Consider the following 19,009-nt stretch of genomic DNA (forward strand, 5'->3'; position numbering starts at 1 on the left):
CAAAAGTACTACCGAAAATATTATACTAATACCACTTTTCAATCATCTAATCCTCATTCGAAAGAAGGTAATTCTCTTAAGTGCCACATCCTCACAGCGTAACTCTTAAAGTCGGTGAAAATACCGAAGTAGTGTTTATATTCTTGATATAACGAATATCTACATTTCTTAGTTACAACCGAACTTTTCTTAGCTCTTTGACACTGAAAAGCGTCCTAAACGTGAAGGGATTCCGAATCTACTCCAATTGATCACCTTGATCACCTTGATCACCTTGACTCGCGATGTTGTTCGTCGATATGCTCGATAATGTAATGTAATACTGACTACTAATAATATAATACCCATTAATTACTACTATTACCATTAATACCTACTATTACTCATATATAATAATGCTGTGATTATATTTTAGCAATACAACAAGTTATACGATACCTTCTAAGAGTTAGTGCTCAGATCAGAACCGGTTAAAATGTTGATGGAGGAAAAAAGATGCTTCTCGAACAATGCGGAATCCAGGAGTAAAGGACAAGTAATGTCGAGAAATTCTCTCGTTCATCAAAAATCAAGAAAAAATCAAAAATGAAAAATCTCTTGCCACGAAAAAAAGATTGGAAACAAAAAAAAAAGAATTCTTGAAGGAAAATTACAGGAAAAAAGATGACTGAAGAAAAAAATAGTGGTAAAAATAGTGTAATATTTCCCAAAGTTGGTTAGTTGTTGCACCTATATTGTCCCACAAATTCTACAGGCGGGGAGCACAAACAGAAGAAACAGAGGAAGGAATCAATTGATCTCTAACATGACTATGAACTGAAAAGCAGATCATTGATTGCGGTGATTCCGGATTTCTGTACTATGACTTCTATATTGCGGCTATCCTACAGTCACAAGATTTTTTTTCAAATTCAAAAGTCAAGCCAAACTCCTCCATTAAACATCACCGGACACGAATATATGTTTGCGTAAAGCGTTCCAATACATTAACGACGTGAATCACTTATGTAAAATAAGCCGTAGATGTATAGGTGTAGGTTGGAAAGAAAAGAGTTAAAATATAGAAAATAGTTGGTAGAAATCATTCATGGCTGAAACTATGAGTGATTGTTCTTGAAAATCGATGTTGTATTGATTCGCTTCTCAAGTTCAATTTCACTTCATTTTGATTCCAAAGAAAACTCAATTAACTATTTATAAAAATAACTCTAATATATAGAGTGGACTAATTCTTCACAATATTATCAAGGAAAGAAATAAGAGCGCATGTAATAAGTTGAATAGATGGCTAAATAGTTCTCCCTTAGCATCCTTAAAGACAACGCATATCACGGAAATGACAGTGTTGGTATTTCTGAGGGCAAATATACGCTGAGGTGGTGCGTTCTCGCGTGCCTCGTAGGAATAAACGTCGTTCTCACACCGCAAGCTGTAGACTAAGAAAATAAACGTGACCCCTCCTAATTCCCTGTAATCGTCCTGAAAAGCGGTGTGAGAATGACCTTTGTCGCTACGAGGCACGTGAGAACGCGCCACCATAACGTACGCGCCGCATACAGGAGCGAGCGGCCAAAAATCAATGAGGTCTCCTCAGCAACCTCAGCAACTAAAACCAACGAATAGACTTCTCAAAGAACCGGATATGTTTCGCTTCCTCTAAAAGATCTCTTGTTTCCACACCATGAAAAAGGAGAACCGGTCCCATAAGGCTGTTCCTACTGTACCTACAAGCTTTTCTATCGGTAGGATGATAGATTTTTCCATAATCAGTTAATTGTTTTCAGTTTTTTAGAGTTCATGCTTGAAAATAAGGATAAAACTAGCAAATCTAGGAAATTTTGGAAGCAACTTCTTGCAGACAATGCATCGAAGCATCCGTATGTAGCTTGTTTAGCCCTCAACGCTGTCAAACATCGTATGCTATGTGTATGTGACGATTAGAGTAAGACGGCAAAAAAAAAACATAACTGGTTAGTCGCTGCAAAGGCAGAATCGCTAAAACAGATGCGGCCGCGCTCCTCAGACGACAACAAGTTCGACGATTACGATAAGAACAAGCGTATATGCATCGAAAAAGCCTTTCTTTCAATGTTTATCCCAATTCACTCCCGTTCCACATAAAAATTCTTAACGGACAACAACAAACTGGTGGATGGTGGATAAACTTATCTTGATCAATCGATATCAAGAGGGAATGACCTACAGGAGAACATTGAAAGAACTTCAATTATTAGTATATATTATTGTACATATTGTACATATTTATTTGTTTGTTATTTATTTCATGTTTTAATAATATAATATATTACATATTATATTATTAAAACATGAAATAAATAATAAACAAATAAATACATAGAACACAAATATAGTAAGTAAATATAGCAAATAAATAAATAGTTTGTGTTTCACATAAAAATCTTAATCCATCCATTTTTAAATGGAGACCTACAACTTCGCTAAGGATTAGCCCCGAGCTGAGATAACCCTTCTTTCGTTTTTATTAAACCCACAACTGTTTTCGATCGGGTTTCGATTTTTTTCAGTGGGTTTTTCTTTCGTTTTCAAACTGGATATCACAGTGGACCTTCGGTAATTTTCGATCGAATGTTGCTGATTTATAAAAGTGAGAAAAGCTCTCAATTTCGGCAGATAAACAGTTCCAGTTTATTCGGAGAAGTTTCTTGTTTTATCGAACGACACTTGACCCAGCGCTGGTGAAGCGTAGTGAAGGGAAACGAGCGATAACATCATATTTGACACATTATTAAACGAAATCAAAAACCGTAGTGTGGTTACTCAAAAAAAGAAGTGTATTCAACTGCCAGACAAAAAGTAGGAACAATTTGTCACAGAAACTTAAAAAATTTCACAATAATTTTCGCGAAAAATTAACAGACCGCTTTTTCAAAAGATGGAAGATGAACTAACGCAGTTCAAAGAGACTCAGTAGAAATGTAGACATATTAACAGAAAAAAAGAAGTTAGAAGCACAGTTTGAAACGAGGAGGGAGAGGATGGAGGCTGAAGTACTATCACCGATGGGTTTAGATGGAGAAACGACGAGCACAACTGACGATGAAAAACCGATGAGAGGTCAAGGTTAGATCGATTATGGTTCACAACACCTCGTGAGTTCTCAAACATGTGACTAATACCCTCCGATCAAGGCTATACGACGAGAGAATTTGAGGAGAATTCGTTCGTTCTTCACGACGTCGAACACCTTTACGAAATGATTTCAGTTGAAAACATTCTCAGCAAAACTTGTCTACGCAAATATATTTCAACCCTGCACTTTCTCATCGTATTTTCTGCTCTCTTTGGGAGAATAAGAAGGAGAAAACTCAGCAATTCTTATACAGTATAAAAAATAAAAAAAGAAAAAAAAATAAAAAAGTATAGAATAATATCGTTAATAAACATAAATAGGCAGCAACAAAATAAAATAAATGATAAAATAAATTGAAATATAAAAAATGAAATAAATAATAAAATAAGACGTAAAAAAATAAGATCATATAATAATGATAATAATCGTATATCGTAACGATGGGACTTCAGTCACTAGCCCTTGAAGTGCTTATTTATTTATTTGTTTATTTATTTGAAAACATCCATAGGTGCGCCAGAAACAGAAAGAAAAAAGAACAGTGTTTACTAGATTTAAGTTTAAGTAACAAATACTAAGAAAATCAGTAATTTCTTAATTTGAAGCAGTTTGTAGATTGAAAATAAAACCTAAAAGAGTTAAAAGATCAGTCATAAATGGAAAGAAGCGTTCATGTGACCTGAGCAGAACAGGTTCTGACTTTCAAGGAAAATGAATAAATTATACGTAATTTTAATTATTAGCATTCTTATCAAGTATTAAGTTTGTCACAATAATTTCTTAGAGAAAAAAAACAATAAAAAAATTACCACAACGCTAATTAGCAAGGTTCTCATGGCAGCATATACGGCGTACGTAGTGTAGATGGCCGTGATGGCCACGCCCGCGTGTCTCGGCAAGGGGTGGACTCCAAGAAACAACTGGGAGCGGATGGATGGGCGGCGACGATCATGATAATCGCTCATTTCTATGGATCTCCTTCGTAATCCATGAGGTACTGTGCAGAATCAACGATGAGTCGCCGTGTAGAACAATCTCGTACGAGTTCTCCTCACACGTTCCTCACATTGCTGAACGATATTCACTGTTTTTTTGTGTGCTGTGGTTGTGGTTTGGGTGACGATTGCTCAAAAATCGTTAAATAGCATTTTTTTTTTATCAAGTAGGAACCAGAATAGCATAATTACGCAGAAATCCATGTGTAATAAAAAATACGTGCGAATATATCTTACAATAGTGTCTATTTTTTTCCCTTTTTCTATCTTTTCACTTTGTGTTTAATGTATTTGTTTTGTATTTGCCTTTGTCCTTGCCACATCCTTCTCTAGCACGTGATTGAGCGTAATAAAAAATAAATAAATAAACAATAAATCGACTTAGAGAGCATTTCATCCGGTGTACAACACCTCAAAGAGTCATAAAAAATCATAAAAAGAATCACAAAAAAGATTTTAAAAGTTTCCATTCATAAAAAGAGTGGAGGTAAGCAGCATCTCCGAGGTCAGAGCACGTTCTCCATCAGTCAATTGTTACTAGTTACTTTACTGCTTGCTTTTAGTGCGTAGCGCAAGCATATAAGCACTGCTAGCTCTTCAATACCTCCACTTATGACTTATTTAGTTACACTTTATTTATTTAAAAAAACATATAGAAAAATAAATCATTGTAGACTCACTAATGAGGTAATGTATGGATGTTCAGAAAAAAAATAAGAAAAAAGAAATGTGATCATAGAAATGGAAATGTAATAAATTTAGCGAAATCGGCAAAATATACCATTCCTCACAACACCTTCTCCTTGTTGTCAACAGTTTCAGATCTACCTCCATTATGACAACTCTAATTGTACCTCAACGGATGAAATATAGGAGGCAATATTAGATGATTACACAAGTTCGTGGCCGATTTTCATAGACGTATATGTCTGTGGTTAACTCCAGTTTTTTTTCATTCACTTTTTGCATGCACTGAGAAGTTTCCGTATCATTTTATCTCCGAGCCTCCTTCAAATACATCGAATTGTAATTTATTGATTTTTTTTTCCGAATTTTTACGATTTTTCGAAGTGCTTCTGCGGCATACAATGCTCCCCACGAATTTCGGAAAGGTGTGACTATTGGCACTGCCAATTGAACATTTTGGACGACACTGAACATTTTGGACGTTTAGTTGGATCGTGCTCCTGCTCACCGGACGGTTGAAAAGTGGTCTGATAGATTTCGGAGGGGAGATTTTAATTTGAAAAATCAACCCAGCCCTGGACGGCCTTCTGACTTTGAAGACGATACTGTGAGCAGTTTAGTGAAAGAAAACCTAAGGATTATAGTTAATATTGCTGAGTGGTTAAAAATCAATAGTATTATACAATATTTCCGATGCACGACTAGGATGCAGCTTTTCCATCGCCCTTTCACCATACCCATTGGAAAGGGGGTACGACAAGGCGATACTATATCCCCGAAGCTGTTCACGGCTGCATTGCCATGGATATGTCATTAACTATGTATATTTTTTTAAACTTTTCCTGTTGAAGTTTATCTTTGGATCGGCACAAACTTGCGCAATCATCCAATATTCAGGGTTGTACTCGCTTGAGAAGCCTAGAAGTTCTTAATACCAATGATGGCGGAAAGAAAGAATTCACTTGTCGATGTAGTACACAGAACAACTCTTGGATAGGCCTCAATATGTCCACTCGACATGTCCACATATATTCCTCGAAGCTTTCTGCGTCGGGCTATGAAGGAAGCTCAGCCTAGCCCTTCAACAGGTTTCAACAAACAATCTTTTCCGCCATTATAGTCTACGATTTGCGATCGTATGCGATCTGATCTACGATTAATGCCAGTCGTAAAATCCTCATGATGGTGTTCAATTCTTCGCAAAGATTGCTGACCTACGAAATTCTTTCATTGTATAAATAACAAGCTTCACTGTCTGCTATGTGCTATTGTTGTCTGTATGATCTATTCCACTGCATGTGTGGTAGCATCTTACACATTATTTCAAACTTTTTTAAAGGCACCATCCCACGAATCTGAGCTGGTACGGATTTCAGGTGGAGTATTCTTACACGGGATAGTAGATTATAGAGAGGGAGGGAGGAGGGGGAGGGGAGGGGCTCGAAATCGTATCTTCCGGGCCGTTTTTTACGGCAATTAGGAAGAAATGGACGGAATCACCCTCCTCTCCATAATCTACTATCCCTTGTAAGAATACTTCGCCTGAAACCCGTACCACCTCAGATTCGTGGAGTGATGCCTTTAAATCGTGTTTCTCATTCTTGTGGCGCCTTAATGGTGTCATAGAACGTCCACTACTTTTTCCAGTCAAATGTTTTTTTTGATGCGCAAGCACAGCGTCCTTCCAGTTTCTCCAATTCAAATGGCATTGTATGCCAGGCACATTGTGAGATACAGTACTATCCTTGCTCCTATCCTATCCTTGCTTCGAACCAGCTGTCGCTTGATACTGTCGTTCAGAATTCTCAAAAATACTACATCATCTTGCAACTGTGCTCGCAAAAAAAATCAATGTATTACAGGAATTAAGGAATCGAAGATGAAGGGAATGCACACGGAAATTCAAAACCCACGTAAGCTTCTCACTCTTTTACTCTCAGTTCAAAAATGGGCGTTAGATTTCAGTCTCGTGCAACCATTTGAGCTGGCTATGTTTACAGCTAGTTTTATTGAGGGTATTCCTCACGTTCTTTATCCTCTGTCCACATCGCTATAGCTGTTTTGACCATATTGCGGACGAATGCCTTTCTTTACGCCAACAGGATGAACCAAGATTGCGTTCATCAGTAGGTTTTTGGAACTTCTTGGAACTTTCTTTGCGACTACCACTTCATACCTGGAACGTCGTTACATAATTTGATTTTAGCGTTCAAATGAAGCACCCAACCATCGTTCGGTGGTTCTTGATCAATTTTGATGCAGTTTGATCGTTCACTTAAAATTTTATAGCATTTCGGATTGTGTTTGTGTTACTATAAAGCAATCAACTGTATAACGGTAGTACACGTGGGGGAGATGTCATCTATTACTGGTTGTCGTATTCTGCTCATAAAGCAGATAGAAAGAACCGAAGAAAGATTTTGTCTGATAGCATGCCCTCTGATTCGAAAGTAGTATCTTCCTGACCATTTGAAAAGGTTGCACCGATGTCATTTGTTTTTCACCTTCAACAACTAGTTTGTACTAGACTTCACGAAGGCCGGCGTATGCTGGAAAGTTGTGCATGCAGTAAGACTGGAGATTGCGGGAAAATCGGACAAATTCACCAGAGAAAGTGCCAGCCATCCAATGCCATTTATATTGGAGAAACTGAAAGGATGCTGAGGTTTCGTATCAAAGAAAATTTGACTAGTAAAAGTGGTGGAATTTGTATAACACTATTAAGGCGCCACAGTATGCTACAAGACGAAGTAAGTTTGAAATAAAAAGTACGATGTTAACGACGAAAAAGATGTGTCTGTTAGGGAGGCATTGGAAGCATTCGGACTTCCGCCAGCAATCCATCCATGAATAACAAGGATGAGTGCTTATCAGTTACTAATGCCTTCATTGCCGTTCATAGTGTTCTGTGAGCTAAGATTGTCCAAGATGCACTTTCTTAACACTATGTATCTAGAAACAGTTGCTCAAGGATACTGCACAGTGTGTAGATCCTTGAGATCCCTGAGTAACTGTGCAGTAGACCTATCTAGAAACAGTTACTCAAAGATACTGCGCACTGTGTAGATCTTATTCACCTTCGGTGACAATCTGTAAGAATGCGGTAGTTTACCAGTTTCTGAAGTCGGTGGGGCTGGTAAATTTGTTTTCCTGTTTGGTATTCTTGCGAACTGCACTTAGAAGGACATCGGGGTTTTTTCAAGAAGGGACGAGGACTTTGAGCAGCATCTAAGCTTCGGTGCTAAGCATCAAAAACATCGGACCATTTTCAAGCCGTGATAAAGTGGAGGTTGTCGAAGTGGGAAGTCGTCAAAATAAAGTTCCACAAAAATCTCATTGGCAAGACAAAACATCCAGTTCACAATGCCGAGATTTCAAGAAGGGAGGGCCTGGAGGATATCAAATTCTATATTATCCACCAGAAATCACAAAATGTCTTTCGACTTTTGTTGAAAACGCGGGATGAGTTCACTATTGATGAACTATGATGCAATGTTCCAGAAGGGAGAATCTGGAGATTATCGAATTCTATATTGTCCCACAGAAATCACAAAATGACTTTCGTTGTGTGAACTATGATGCAGTGTTCCAGGCTGCATGTCAAAAGATGCTGTACTAGCGCTCATCTTCTTTGAAGTAGTCATCAGAAACTATACCCACATCTTGCGTGGTGGAAATATCATTGTTCGTTTAGTAGTTCACAAACCCATGTTCACTACAACACTTGAGTGTTTGGTGGGAAATATGCGTACAATAGTCGTCAAAGGGCTAAAGAGCGTCGATAGCGATTTGGGAATCCCATGTACATCTCATTACGACATCGGTTTTAGACAGATTTACGACAAGGAGGGATACTCAGTATTGATGTTAGTCATTCTGCCTAGATGCGCAGATGCGCGTTCACTTCAATTTAGAATTTTCGGGTGAGGTTCACGAACGCATGTCTAGCCTACAAAATAGCATGAGTGGGCTGGCCAGTATATCAATTTAGTGGGCGGCTGCAACGCAATCGGTAAGAGTTTCCGATGTAACTGCAATATCGATCGATGATCCGTAATCATTCTCGTGCCAACCAAGCTTTTCATCCTTCCACGATCAATAAATTGGTACCGGACTCGTCTGTATGGATTAAAACACTGACTTGAACGCATAGAATGGACTTCATTATCTACAGAACAAACCCGACAAGCTGTACAAAGAACCGATATGTTCCTATATGATTACTGCCTCTGGAATTGAAGCCGAGCAAGAGATCGGTGTGTGGAGAGGAAAGGAAGTTGTCTAAAAAATGTGTCGGTACGTAGATGTTAAGGCTCTAAAAAGCGTTTTCAGGACTACGAGATATCATTGAGTTCAGCCGACAGTCTGAACCTAGCAGAGGAGTAACAGAAAGGGACAGCAACAAGTAAAAGAATGATGAGATTTTAGAGCATCAATCAAGGCCAATGTGGCTTCATGTAAGGCATTGCTCATGTTCTAGTGCCGCCTCAGCAAAAAAAAAAAGACAACAATAAGAATGTATAAAAAATCAGTAGCTGAAAGTGAAGGGCCACTGCCGATTCAGCGTGTTCCAGGAGAATCGACTTTCAGCGTATGATATCCGTTCGTAAGACGACCGCTCGCTTTTCGCTTCCATTCGTCCATGTAGCCACATTTCATACCATCTACCTAAAACTGGTGCTATAATTAAAGTCATCAGTCTGATTTCCTGCTGATGGGTTGTCTCCTTTAATTCTCTCTGGTTTGTACTACTTTTTCCTACCTCTGAACCTCCTCTGAACTAACGCTCTACCACCTAAACAGGTTCGTTCATAGTAATCGTATCGTAGCTTACAGCAATTCACATATTGTGAACTTCCAGAGTGGACTTTGAAGGGAATGGGAGTGATTCCAGTCAGTTATCAGTGCGAGACCTAATTCCATTCATTGAAGAATGCAGGATTCTGTCAGGGAAGTTATGCCTCGATCGTTGGCAAAGAATATACCTAGTAATCTTGCAGAGCGTGCTTAGGTGGAGTATGCGCATGCGGAATAGTTGTAAGTGGCATCAGGGATCCGGACAAAGATTCGCTTTGGTCGCAAGATAATTTGGATGCTCAGGGCAATGTAGGGGCTATTATTGATGTCCTAAAAATCGACTGCATCTCTCAAACATTTTTGGATAGATTTGACAGCACTATCCCAATGTCAAAGTTCTGCTTCCTACCTCCCACCTTTGGCGTCACTCGCCAAGAATGGCTTTCCTAATGTTTATGTTTTTATGTTGAATCACACACTTTGCATTACATCAAATAAAATTCAAAAATAAATAATTCGAGGTGACTATTCCAGTCACAAAATTCTGCTCTACTACAAAAGAAGGAAAATTATTAGAAATGGATAGATTTTTGCACGGTGCTGGCTCTCTAGGTGAAAATAATTAGAATAATGCTGGTGAACAAAGAGATTGTAGGTAGTTGAATCGTCCAACACAGCAACCTCGTCCGACATTCACGCGTAAAATCTCTTTCAGTTGTTATAAAGTGTTTTGTGCATTGGGAAATAGGAGGAATTAAGAGAATTGAAATACGTATAGTTCTACTTTCCCACTTCAATAAAGAAAAAAGTGTTCAAATCATTCCGGTTATTTCTAAAAACGCTGACTGTTCTATAACATCTATCAATTCCTTGGACTTTCGAGAATCTAAAAACGATTGATATTATCATGGGAATTCAACTAACCACATAGCTTATAAGCATTATCCAAGCTTTCGTACATTCTCTTTTCGATCGTACACAATCCACTTTTGTTATCACTTCAGCTAAACATTCTCCCAATTGATCCCATAATGATCCGCAACACTTTTCGTTCATGTGCACATGAGAGCCACCAATATCCATGCAGCGAGCCTGGAATGAAGGTGTAAATAGTAGCACGTAGAATAAATTTTGAACTGATTAGAGTAGACACTAATAGACACTGGAATCCATACGCGAGTAAATCAATGGAGTAATTTGCCAAAAGATGGGCCCCATAAAAGAAAACAGACCAAAAACCCCCGTGAAGGTGAAAAGTATGGTTTTGGCTGTAGATCAAGGAAACGAGGGTGGAATCTCAATCCCCCTAGTCGTCCAAAAAAAAAACAGTGTGGGGACGGCCTTAGTTCCTACTAATTACCTTCTACACACTCCGGTCCCCTCAGCAACCAACCTATTCATTGCTATTATTTGAGTAGGCTGATGAGTTGAGTGTGGTGCAGTTAACTTCGTGAGAGCAAACGGCGTCTTCGACGCCATTTTTTTTACGACGGTTAAGAAAGGATATACAGAGCCATGCTCGTTTTCGTAGTCTACAAACCGAACTCTTTGTTTTCTCTAGAGTTATCATACCTCGACAATTTTTCGATACACTACCTTAAAAAAAAACGATTTGAAATTCCATGTAAAAAAAATTGAGTTACTCAAAGGTTTGTGACTTTCTTTTATTTAAGAAAAGTGTTGCTCACTAAGACTTACTTGAACAGTCTTCGACGCTTGTTGTAGATCGGTCAAAATTGAGTCGAACAAATCGCACAAGAGCTAAAAATACTAGCAACAACGATTAAAAACACTCAAACTCACGAGTAGTATCGTTCAGTCAAGCTTATTCATTTACCGCTGCGTAAGTGTAAGTAGGATAAAGTGTCTGGCGTTAGTCAATCCGCTCAGGATGCGCCACCACGTTCACTTCAGTTAAGAATCGTTTGAGGTTTACGAACGTGTAACTGGCTTATATAATGACGTCCGGGCGCTAGCCGGAAACAGCATGTGTCAAGTCAGTGTTTTAATCCTCTCAGATAAGGCTGGTACCAATTTATCGAGAGAATTTATCGATTGAATGGCTTGGTGAGCACTACGGCGGATTCGAATCTCCGATCGATTATGGAGGCTATGGAAACTCTAATCGACTGCGCTACACCCGCTTCGCTGCGTGAGACGACGCAGAAAATGTCTGCTAAAAAGAATAAAACCTCCAAAAATTTTAGCCTGTGAAACTCACGAAATTTCGCAGGTGCTATTTTTCTTCTTACTATAGCAGAGTCAAAACAACATAAACCTCGGTGTGGTTGCGTAAGCGGCTGTGTTCAAACCGGTATGGTGGGGCGTAGTGGTAAGGATCTAAGGGATCTAGAGGGACCTAGGGGGACCCTTGCAACCACCACTCATCGTTGCAATTTGCGGTGATACCACCGCGATACCAGCACCTAACTCCACCGCTGCTGCTCCGAGCGCAAACCTCTTTGCAACTGCAGCGATCTTTATATCGTTTTGACCAGACTAAAGAAACTTTGGCCTTGAACCGTATCAAATTTGCATAGTATAAAAAAAATCTTCCTTCCTAATTTTTTCTTACAATTCTTTCTTTTCTTTCTTCTTACTTTTCTTTTTTTTCTTCTTACACTTTGGAATAGCAATAGCTATGAGCTTAGAGAGCTTAGTGGCAGTTCCTGTTGGTTGTAGCCAGAAATCCATGTGCCAACTCCCGGAAAACATCCTCAATTATTAAATGAATCTCATAGTTTCCAATGGTTGAAATTACACTATGAACAGGGATCTGATTGAAAGAGGGCGCAATGAATTTTCAAAAACAAGAAGAAAGAAAATTTTAAGAACATCCAAATTCGATATCTTCCAGGCTATACAAATTAAGTCCTATCCAATTACATCCCAGGCTATTCCCTAAACCTATGCTAGACTCAATTCTAAAGAGCACCTAAATAAGATGACGTTTTCTCTTGTTATTGACAGACTGAAGACGACAAACAAAGCGATTTTTAACCTGGATTATACAGGGGCATGTAATCGCTTTAGTCGTTAGGAAGTACTAGTCGAAGAGCCCAAAACATTCGGAAACTAGCAATATGACGAGCTTCAGAGGAGAATGACAAAGCTGACTTTAAAACATCCTCTTCAAAGTCAGACAATCAGTGAAATTATTGGCTACAAGCACTAAACTCGCGTACCTCACATCTCTATGGATCAAGTAGGAAAGAAGCATCTCCCTTTGATGATTTCTCTGACATATTAGGTTGAGGAATAAGTTCTTGCCGTTTTAATCGATCGTTTGTTTACAGCGATTCTTTTGTCGTAAGGCCAATCGTAATATACCATTTTAAAGAGGTTTTTCTGCTCTACAAACCTGTTGTAACCATTTTTTCGATAACTAAATCTTGCCTTAATTTCAGGCCTTTGAAATGGACATTCCAGGCGGTAAAAAACAACATTTTCGACACCTTCTTTACTTCGCCTTTCGCCGAGGTCAAAAAGCCACCGAAGCTGCTCGGGATATTTGCGCCGTGTATGGAGAGGATGCTATAACTGCGAGGACTGCTCGAAATTGGTTTGCCAAATTCAAAAATGGCAATTTCGACCTGGACGACTCTCTCCGCTCTGGTCGACCTTCTGACTTCGACGAGGATAGTCTCAAAGCTGGAGAAAGCTGGAGAAGAACAAGACGGTCGAGAAAAATTTCTATATAGCCCAGCTTCATCGAGTAAAAGAGGCTATTCAACTGAAAAGACCTCATCGACGAGGCCAAGTCATCCTGCTTCACGACAACGCACGGCCTCACACAGCAAACATCGTCAAAGCCGCCCTCCAAGAGCTCGATTGGGAAGTCCTTCAGCACCCACCGTACTCTCCGGACCTTGCGCCAACAGATTATCACCTTTTCCGCTCGCTGTCGAACCAAATGCGAGGTGTTACCTTCGACAACAACGAGGACCTCGAAAATTGGCTCAACAACTTCTTCGAGTCCAGGCCCGGCGGTTTTTGGCAAAACGGTATTAACAAGTTGGTCGAGAGGTGGGAGCAGGTCGTAAACAATGACGGAGAATACATAGTTGATTAATTGCTTGTTATAATTGTTGTAAAATATCAGGATTTTTCAATAAAGAAAAAACGGAAAGAACTTATTCCTCAACCCAATATTTATAAATTCTTTTTAGGTTCACCAACTCTGGCATGCATATTCAGATCGCAGCATTGATTCGTTCGAAACCCTTCCACAATAGACATCTTTTGAAACATCTCTCGGCTTGGAGTGGACTTGAAGCACAGTAATCTAAATGGAAGAGATATCAGCTGAGCTGGATGGAGAGTGGAGCATATTTGACAAGCACATCGCAAAGATTTCTCTGAGAATGACTTATGACGAACTTGAATACTTGAGTGAACGTGGCTGTAGATTTCAGTTTCGCCCATGTTGTTTGTAGCAATTGAGTTTGGTATCTGAAATAACTCGCTGCTCTTTTTTAGACTTATTCCTTAATATGGTCGGATATTTTTTCAATACATTTTTTGCTTGTACTGTGAGTAATTTGAAGAACTGTTGATAACTGCATTTGAAAGAAAGGTGTTGTGTGATTTTTCACTTTGGAGAAAAAGTGTAGTCCCCAAATTTACTTTGATTTTTGAAGGTTACGCAAATTGCGAAACAGTTTTATTTGCTCAAATGCTACATAGTGTATTTGATAAGGAAGGTTAGTTCCTCCGCTACATATGTGGACAAACGAAAAGTTCTGGATGTGGATAGCGTGTAAGCTACCGAGACCACTTAGCAGCCATACCACTAGGCGCTGGACAGGGATTACCCTAACGATGCGATGACAACAACCTGGTGGATAAATCTGGCTCAACGTTGCAGACCGGAAACCGCTGAAGTTAACAACGAAGACACTTTTATGATGAACTCAATGGTTCGATTTCCAAGATGCCCATTCAGCCGGTGGTCGTTGTCAGATTTGATGCGAGTATAAAGATGCGACCCAAACAACAATCCTACGCGACGAAGAGGGCGCAGAAGATAAGAACACTCAGACTCCATCTCGGCTACCTTCCGACAAAGAACATCCTATTGCTAGAGATCTAAAACTCTAAAGCTCTCTGACAGTTCGTGCTTGGTTTCGATCGCCAAAATCGTTTTAAGGACACTGCAAAAGAAACTCGCTCGGTTCTGATTCCGACTTAGGTGTTCGCATTCGCATCTGCAGAGACAAGATCCATATAATAGAATTATTATTCTGTATATGTACTGGTTATTACTGTCAATCAAGGGCATCCTTGAAAAGGAAGTTGCTTCGTCAACTGCAACACAACTGCGAAAATAAATGGTCACTTTGAGAATTCATGGGAGTGCAGGGATCCAAGGGAAGCTAATGCTTCATTAGTACAGGATAGCTGGAAAAAAATCTTCGCCCATGCTAAGGACACCCTATAGAGTTACAGTCAGTATTCTATTCCTCCTCTCTCTCAAAAAAAAAAATCTGGACGTCTTGCTCAAGCGACAGGCGCCATCGGTCTTTGGGTCGAAGGCTGTGGTATCCGTAAAGAGAAGTATAATCACAACACCTTCCTCTCTCGATCAAATCCTGGTATCCCGCTGAACAGTGGAGTCTGGGATGTAGAATTTGCAAATTGAAAACAGAAATTACGAAACGAAAATTCAACGCAGATCCACTGGAGCCAGTTCGAGAGGTTTATTTTCTTAACTATTTACCTAACATCAACCCTCATTATCGATGAAACGATGATATGAGTCTACCGTTCTCTCCGCCGCTAATCTACCTCTCACAATGTACAGGAGACATGATCAGGATGATATTTGATGGAGAGACTCGACTGCATGAAAAAAGTTTTGGTTTTGTTCTTGTTCAAACTGTATCGTAACGAATAAAGTTACGTAGAAGCAAATATAGTTCTTCCTAAGTGGTCGTATAAATCCATTTTCGTTTTTTTTTTCCCGGTAGCATGATGAAGTAAGCGTATGACTCCTCTTTTTTTCCAAATTGCTCTGAACGTTCGCTTGGTTCCAACTTGCAAAGTCTGCCAGATCGGAATCAAAACTTCTAGCCAAGGAAGATCCAAGAACAGGTGATTCAGCAGCGACCCCAGACCTTCTAGAATATGGAACAACAACGAATAAACACATTCAGAGCCAGTGTTCAGTGGCGAGTGAGTTCGGCTCAGCAAGGTTTGAGGTGCGAGGTTGAGGTCAACCGTGTTTGAAACTGATCCAAGACGTCATTCAAGTCCACTGGGTAATCCGCATATGAATGCAGAAGTGAGAATCTGTGTGTGAATGTTTGTATGTATGTTTCGCATACAAATCTTGGTAGACGTTCCAGGCAAGACGGAACATCGCGATCCACTAAACTTCGTAAGTTCCTTTCCTAACCCTATACCGCAAAAATTCACCATGACATTTTCGTGCAAAGGCGGATAACACAGTTATAATGCTCCAACAATGTGGCGATTGTTAACATCGTAGTACCAGATCAGAGCAAATATAAATCAAAAAGAGCTTAAAAAATGTCAGACAGCAGGGAGAACTCTAGTAATCCTTGATCCCGACGCACGAAAGTACCAGTTGAGATTTTAATGTGAACATTGAATTGAAGATGTTAATGGAAATGGAGAAACAAAAAAAAACAAATAGAAATAGGAGGCAAACTTTTCTTGTAAAACTCTGGAAGAACATAACAGTTAGTGGCACATCTTTTAAGAAAGTTAACGTAAATAACAATTATCTTCACCTATAGGAACGTTTATGAAGAGTATTCCCTACGAGTCTATTAACTACTATTATTTTAATTAATAGAGTCAGTAGTTAAGGGAACCGTATCAAGAAATTAACGATGTTATGATTTCTGTGCGGATAGCTAGGGGTAGGTGTGCATTTCACCAATAAGTGCGTGACCATGCTCGATTTTACTGATTTGAAGAAAGTTATGTGAAACAACCTTGTGCGACAACCAATTTCCCCAACGAGGTAATTTATTATGGGGAGTAGAACGAGTACACAATACTTTTGCGATTATTGAGCTTGTGAGCTATTGAGGCAGTTTCTGGCATTTATTTATAATTTATTTATAATCAGGCTGATGCTTAACCGCTTAAGTGGCCTCGCGCCTGTACTAAAAGTGCACTCCATGACGTATATATACGTCATGAGCGCCAGAGGGGTTAAGTTTCTCCGCGACTTTTTCGTAAATACTCTCTAAATGAACCGGCCTGGAGATCATAGGTGTCCATCATCCCCCGCTAGCGCAGCTTGTCGGCTCCCTCCTCCCACAAGGGTGATGTTGGGACTTAGAAGAACGTATCATGATTTTGACGTAGTGAGGAGACCACAGCGAAAGATTAGAGTTTGGGTTGTAGATTATGGAAACCGACGTAATTATGCTCATCTTTCCCTAATCGTCATAGAAAACGGCGTGGGAACAGCTTTAAATCCTACGAGATACGTTAGAACGCGCACCCTTGAACACGCTCTGGTCCGCAAAACAGGCTATTCATTGGTTTCACTTAAATGTAAGGCTGGTGTGGAGACCTCGTTAATCTTCGACCACTCGCTCATGGGCGCGGTGCACAAGGGTGGCACGTTGCAGCAGATTTCGTAGGAAAGAACGGTGTCTTCCACGCCGTTTTTATACGACAATCGGTGAAAGATGAGCGGAACAACGACGGTTCCCGTGATCTACAACCTGAACTCCAGGCTATCGCTCTGGTTTTCGCAGCAAAATCGTGATACACCGCCTTCAAAAGAAGTGTAGGATGTGGAACATGTGGCAGTAAACTATACGCCAATCTAGTAGTCAGGAAGCAAGAGTTGTACGACGACAACGGAGTTGTACGCGTTATATCGCGTAAAAAGTTGCATCGTTGGAGAGGATTCACACAACACTGTTTTAAACTCCTTTTTGAATTAGTAGGGTGAATTGGTTGCTGCTCACGGTCACAAATATAAACTACATCCCAACAACATCTAATCCTTTCTCCCTGGAGAGATTGCAACATCCATTCCCGGGTATGCTGCCTTTAGAAAAGCCACAAGCTGTTTTTTTTAAGGTCGTTATCCCACCTTCACTGTGATATCGACAAGGAAAGAGAGGAGTGAGAAGAAATCCCTTCACTATTTTTTAAAAGAAAAATAACAGGAGCTGGACTGTGAATAAATAAAAACTACGTGAGTGCTCCCGCACTCTGAGAAGAAGTTTGAAGACAAAAGCCAGAAGAGACACAGCAAAACACTTCGAAGAACATGCAACAAGAAATAGTACCGGAGGAAAAAAGATTGGAGCACTCGTTGGAGATAAATGTATTTTTGAGTAGATAACTGCAGCGATACAAAAACTACCGGAAGTGTTATCAACCTTCATAATTTTAAAGGCATCACCCCACGAATCTGAGGTGGTACGGATTTCAGGTGAAGGGATTCGTATACGGGATAGTAGATTATGGAGAGGGGGTGATTCCGTCCATTTCTTCCTAATTGCCGTAAAAAACGGCCAGGAAGATGCGTCGCCGCACAAGGCTGGCACGCTCCAATCGAACTTCTTGTGGAAAATAGCGCGCCGGAACGCTCGAAGCCGTGTCTTCCGGGCCGTTTTTCACGGCAATTATTTAGAAAGAAATGGACGGAATCACCTCCTTTTCCATAATCTACTATCCCGTATACGAATACTCCACCTGAAATCCGTACCACCTCAGATTCGTGGGATTATGCCCTCAAACAAATGACTGTGTATAGCCATTGTTATCCAGTTAGTAGAAACACTAACTTTCTAGAAGTTTTAAAGCAAAGATGTCAGACTTTAAGCATAAAAAAACAGAATAGAATGTCAATCCCACTGTGTAAACTTCAGCGAATCAGCCAGAGTGGAGCCTGTCTCGCCGCTTTCCGCTTGGATTGAGGCTCGACTTAGTCGCCGGCCTTGTTGATTCCCCATGTCAGGTAGCGCCGCCAACGAGAGCTTCGGCCTGGGATACCTGGAAAACCACGGTCAATGCGTAGGAAAAGCATTTTTTTTAACAGTAGAGTACCAAAGACTTGTGATCCTTAGCAGTAAGTTAGAGCCTACGCTTATTTGTACAGAGAAGCCAGAGGCGGATAGATGTGATTTACTAAAATCGAGAAGCACCGTATGCGAATGCTAAGAAAATCGTTAGTTCAGTGTTATAAAGTGGATAAAGGATGAAGTGTCTGACGTGAATCAATCCGCTTAGGATGCGCCAACGCGTTCACTTTAATTCAGAATCGTTGGAGGTTTAGGAACGCGTTTCTAGCTTGTGCAATGGCTTGCAGCAGCTAGTCGATGCATCAAATCAGCCCTTTAATCCTTCTAGTAAAGTATGGTACCAATTTATCGACCCCAAAAAAAATTAACAAATTGGTTAGCACCGAGGCGATTGCGAA

General features: G+C 39.9%; 3 protein-coding genes across 6 annotated transcripts in view; 1 reads left to right on the top strand and 2 right to left on the bottom strand.

Moving 5' to 3' along the window:
• RB195_012885 (uncharacterized protein) overlaps positions 1-8,879 on the bottom strand; it is a gene marked incomplete at both ends in the record, with an annotated part of 32,548 nt that extends 23,669 nt beyond the window's left edge. For 2 of the 3 annotated variants that reach the window (XM_064202465.1, XM_064202466.1), the window contains one exon: positions 3,922-3,948. In XM_064202465.1, the coding sequence (XP_064058346.1) occupies positions 3,922-3,948 (27 nt within the window). Of the gene's footprint in view, positions 1-3,921; positions 3,949-8,747 lie in introns of those variants that run through there. The other variant, XM_064202464.1, reaches the window with a different exon arrangement.
• RB195_012886 (uncharacterized protein) lies at positions 6,674-9,203 on the top strand (the record flags this gene model as incomplete). The annotated part of the gene is made up of 4 exons (XM_064202467.1): positions 6,674-6,707; positions 6,760-6,920; positions 8,969-9,050; positions 9,127-9,203. The coding sequence occupies 4 exons, from the start codon at positions 6,674-6,676 to the stop codon at positions 9,201-9,203; spliced, it is 354 nt and encodes a 117-aa protein (XP_064058348.1).
• Positions 9,204-9,354: 151 nt separating this feature from the next.
• The window catches only part of RB195_012887 (uncharacterized protein), a gene marked incomplete at both ends in the record, with an annotated part of 39,413 nt that continues 29,758 nt past the window's right edge, over positions 9,355-19,009 (bottom strand). For both annotated transcript variants that reach the window (XM_064202468.1, XM_013449030.2), the window contains 6 exons: positions 9,355-9,462; positions 10,516-10,683; positions 11,290-11,352; positions 13,771-13,876; positions 13,972-14,043; positions 18,445-18,582. In XM_064202468.1, the coding sequence (XP_064058349.1) occupies positions 9,355-9,462; positions 10,516-10,683; positions 11,290-11,352; positions 13,771-13,876; positions 13,972-14,043; positions 18,445-18,582 (655 nt within the window). The remainder of the gene's footprint in view (positions 9,463-10,515; positions 10,684-11,289; positions 11,353-13,770; positions 13,877-13,971; positions 14,044-18,444; positions 18,583-19,009) is intronic.

The sequence above is a fragment of the Necator americanus genome, chromosome V, assembly GCF_031761385.1.
Source record: "Necator americanus strain Aroian chromosome V, whole genome shotgun sequence".
NCBI classification, from domain to species: Eukaryota; Metazoa; Nematoda; class Chromadorea; order Rhabditida; family Ancylostomatidae; genus Necator; species Necator americanus.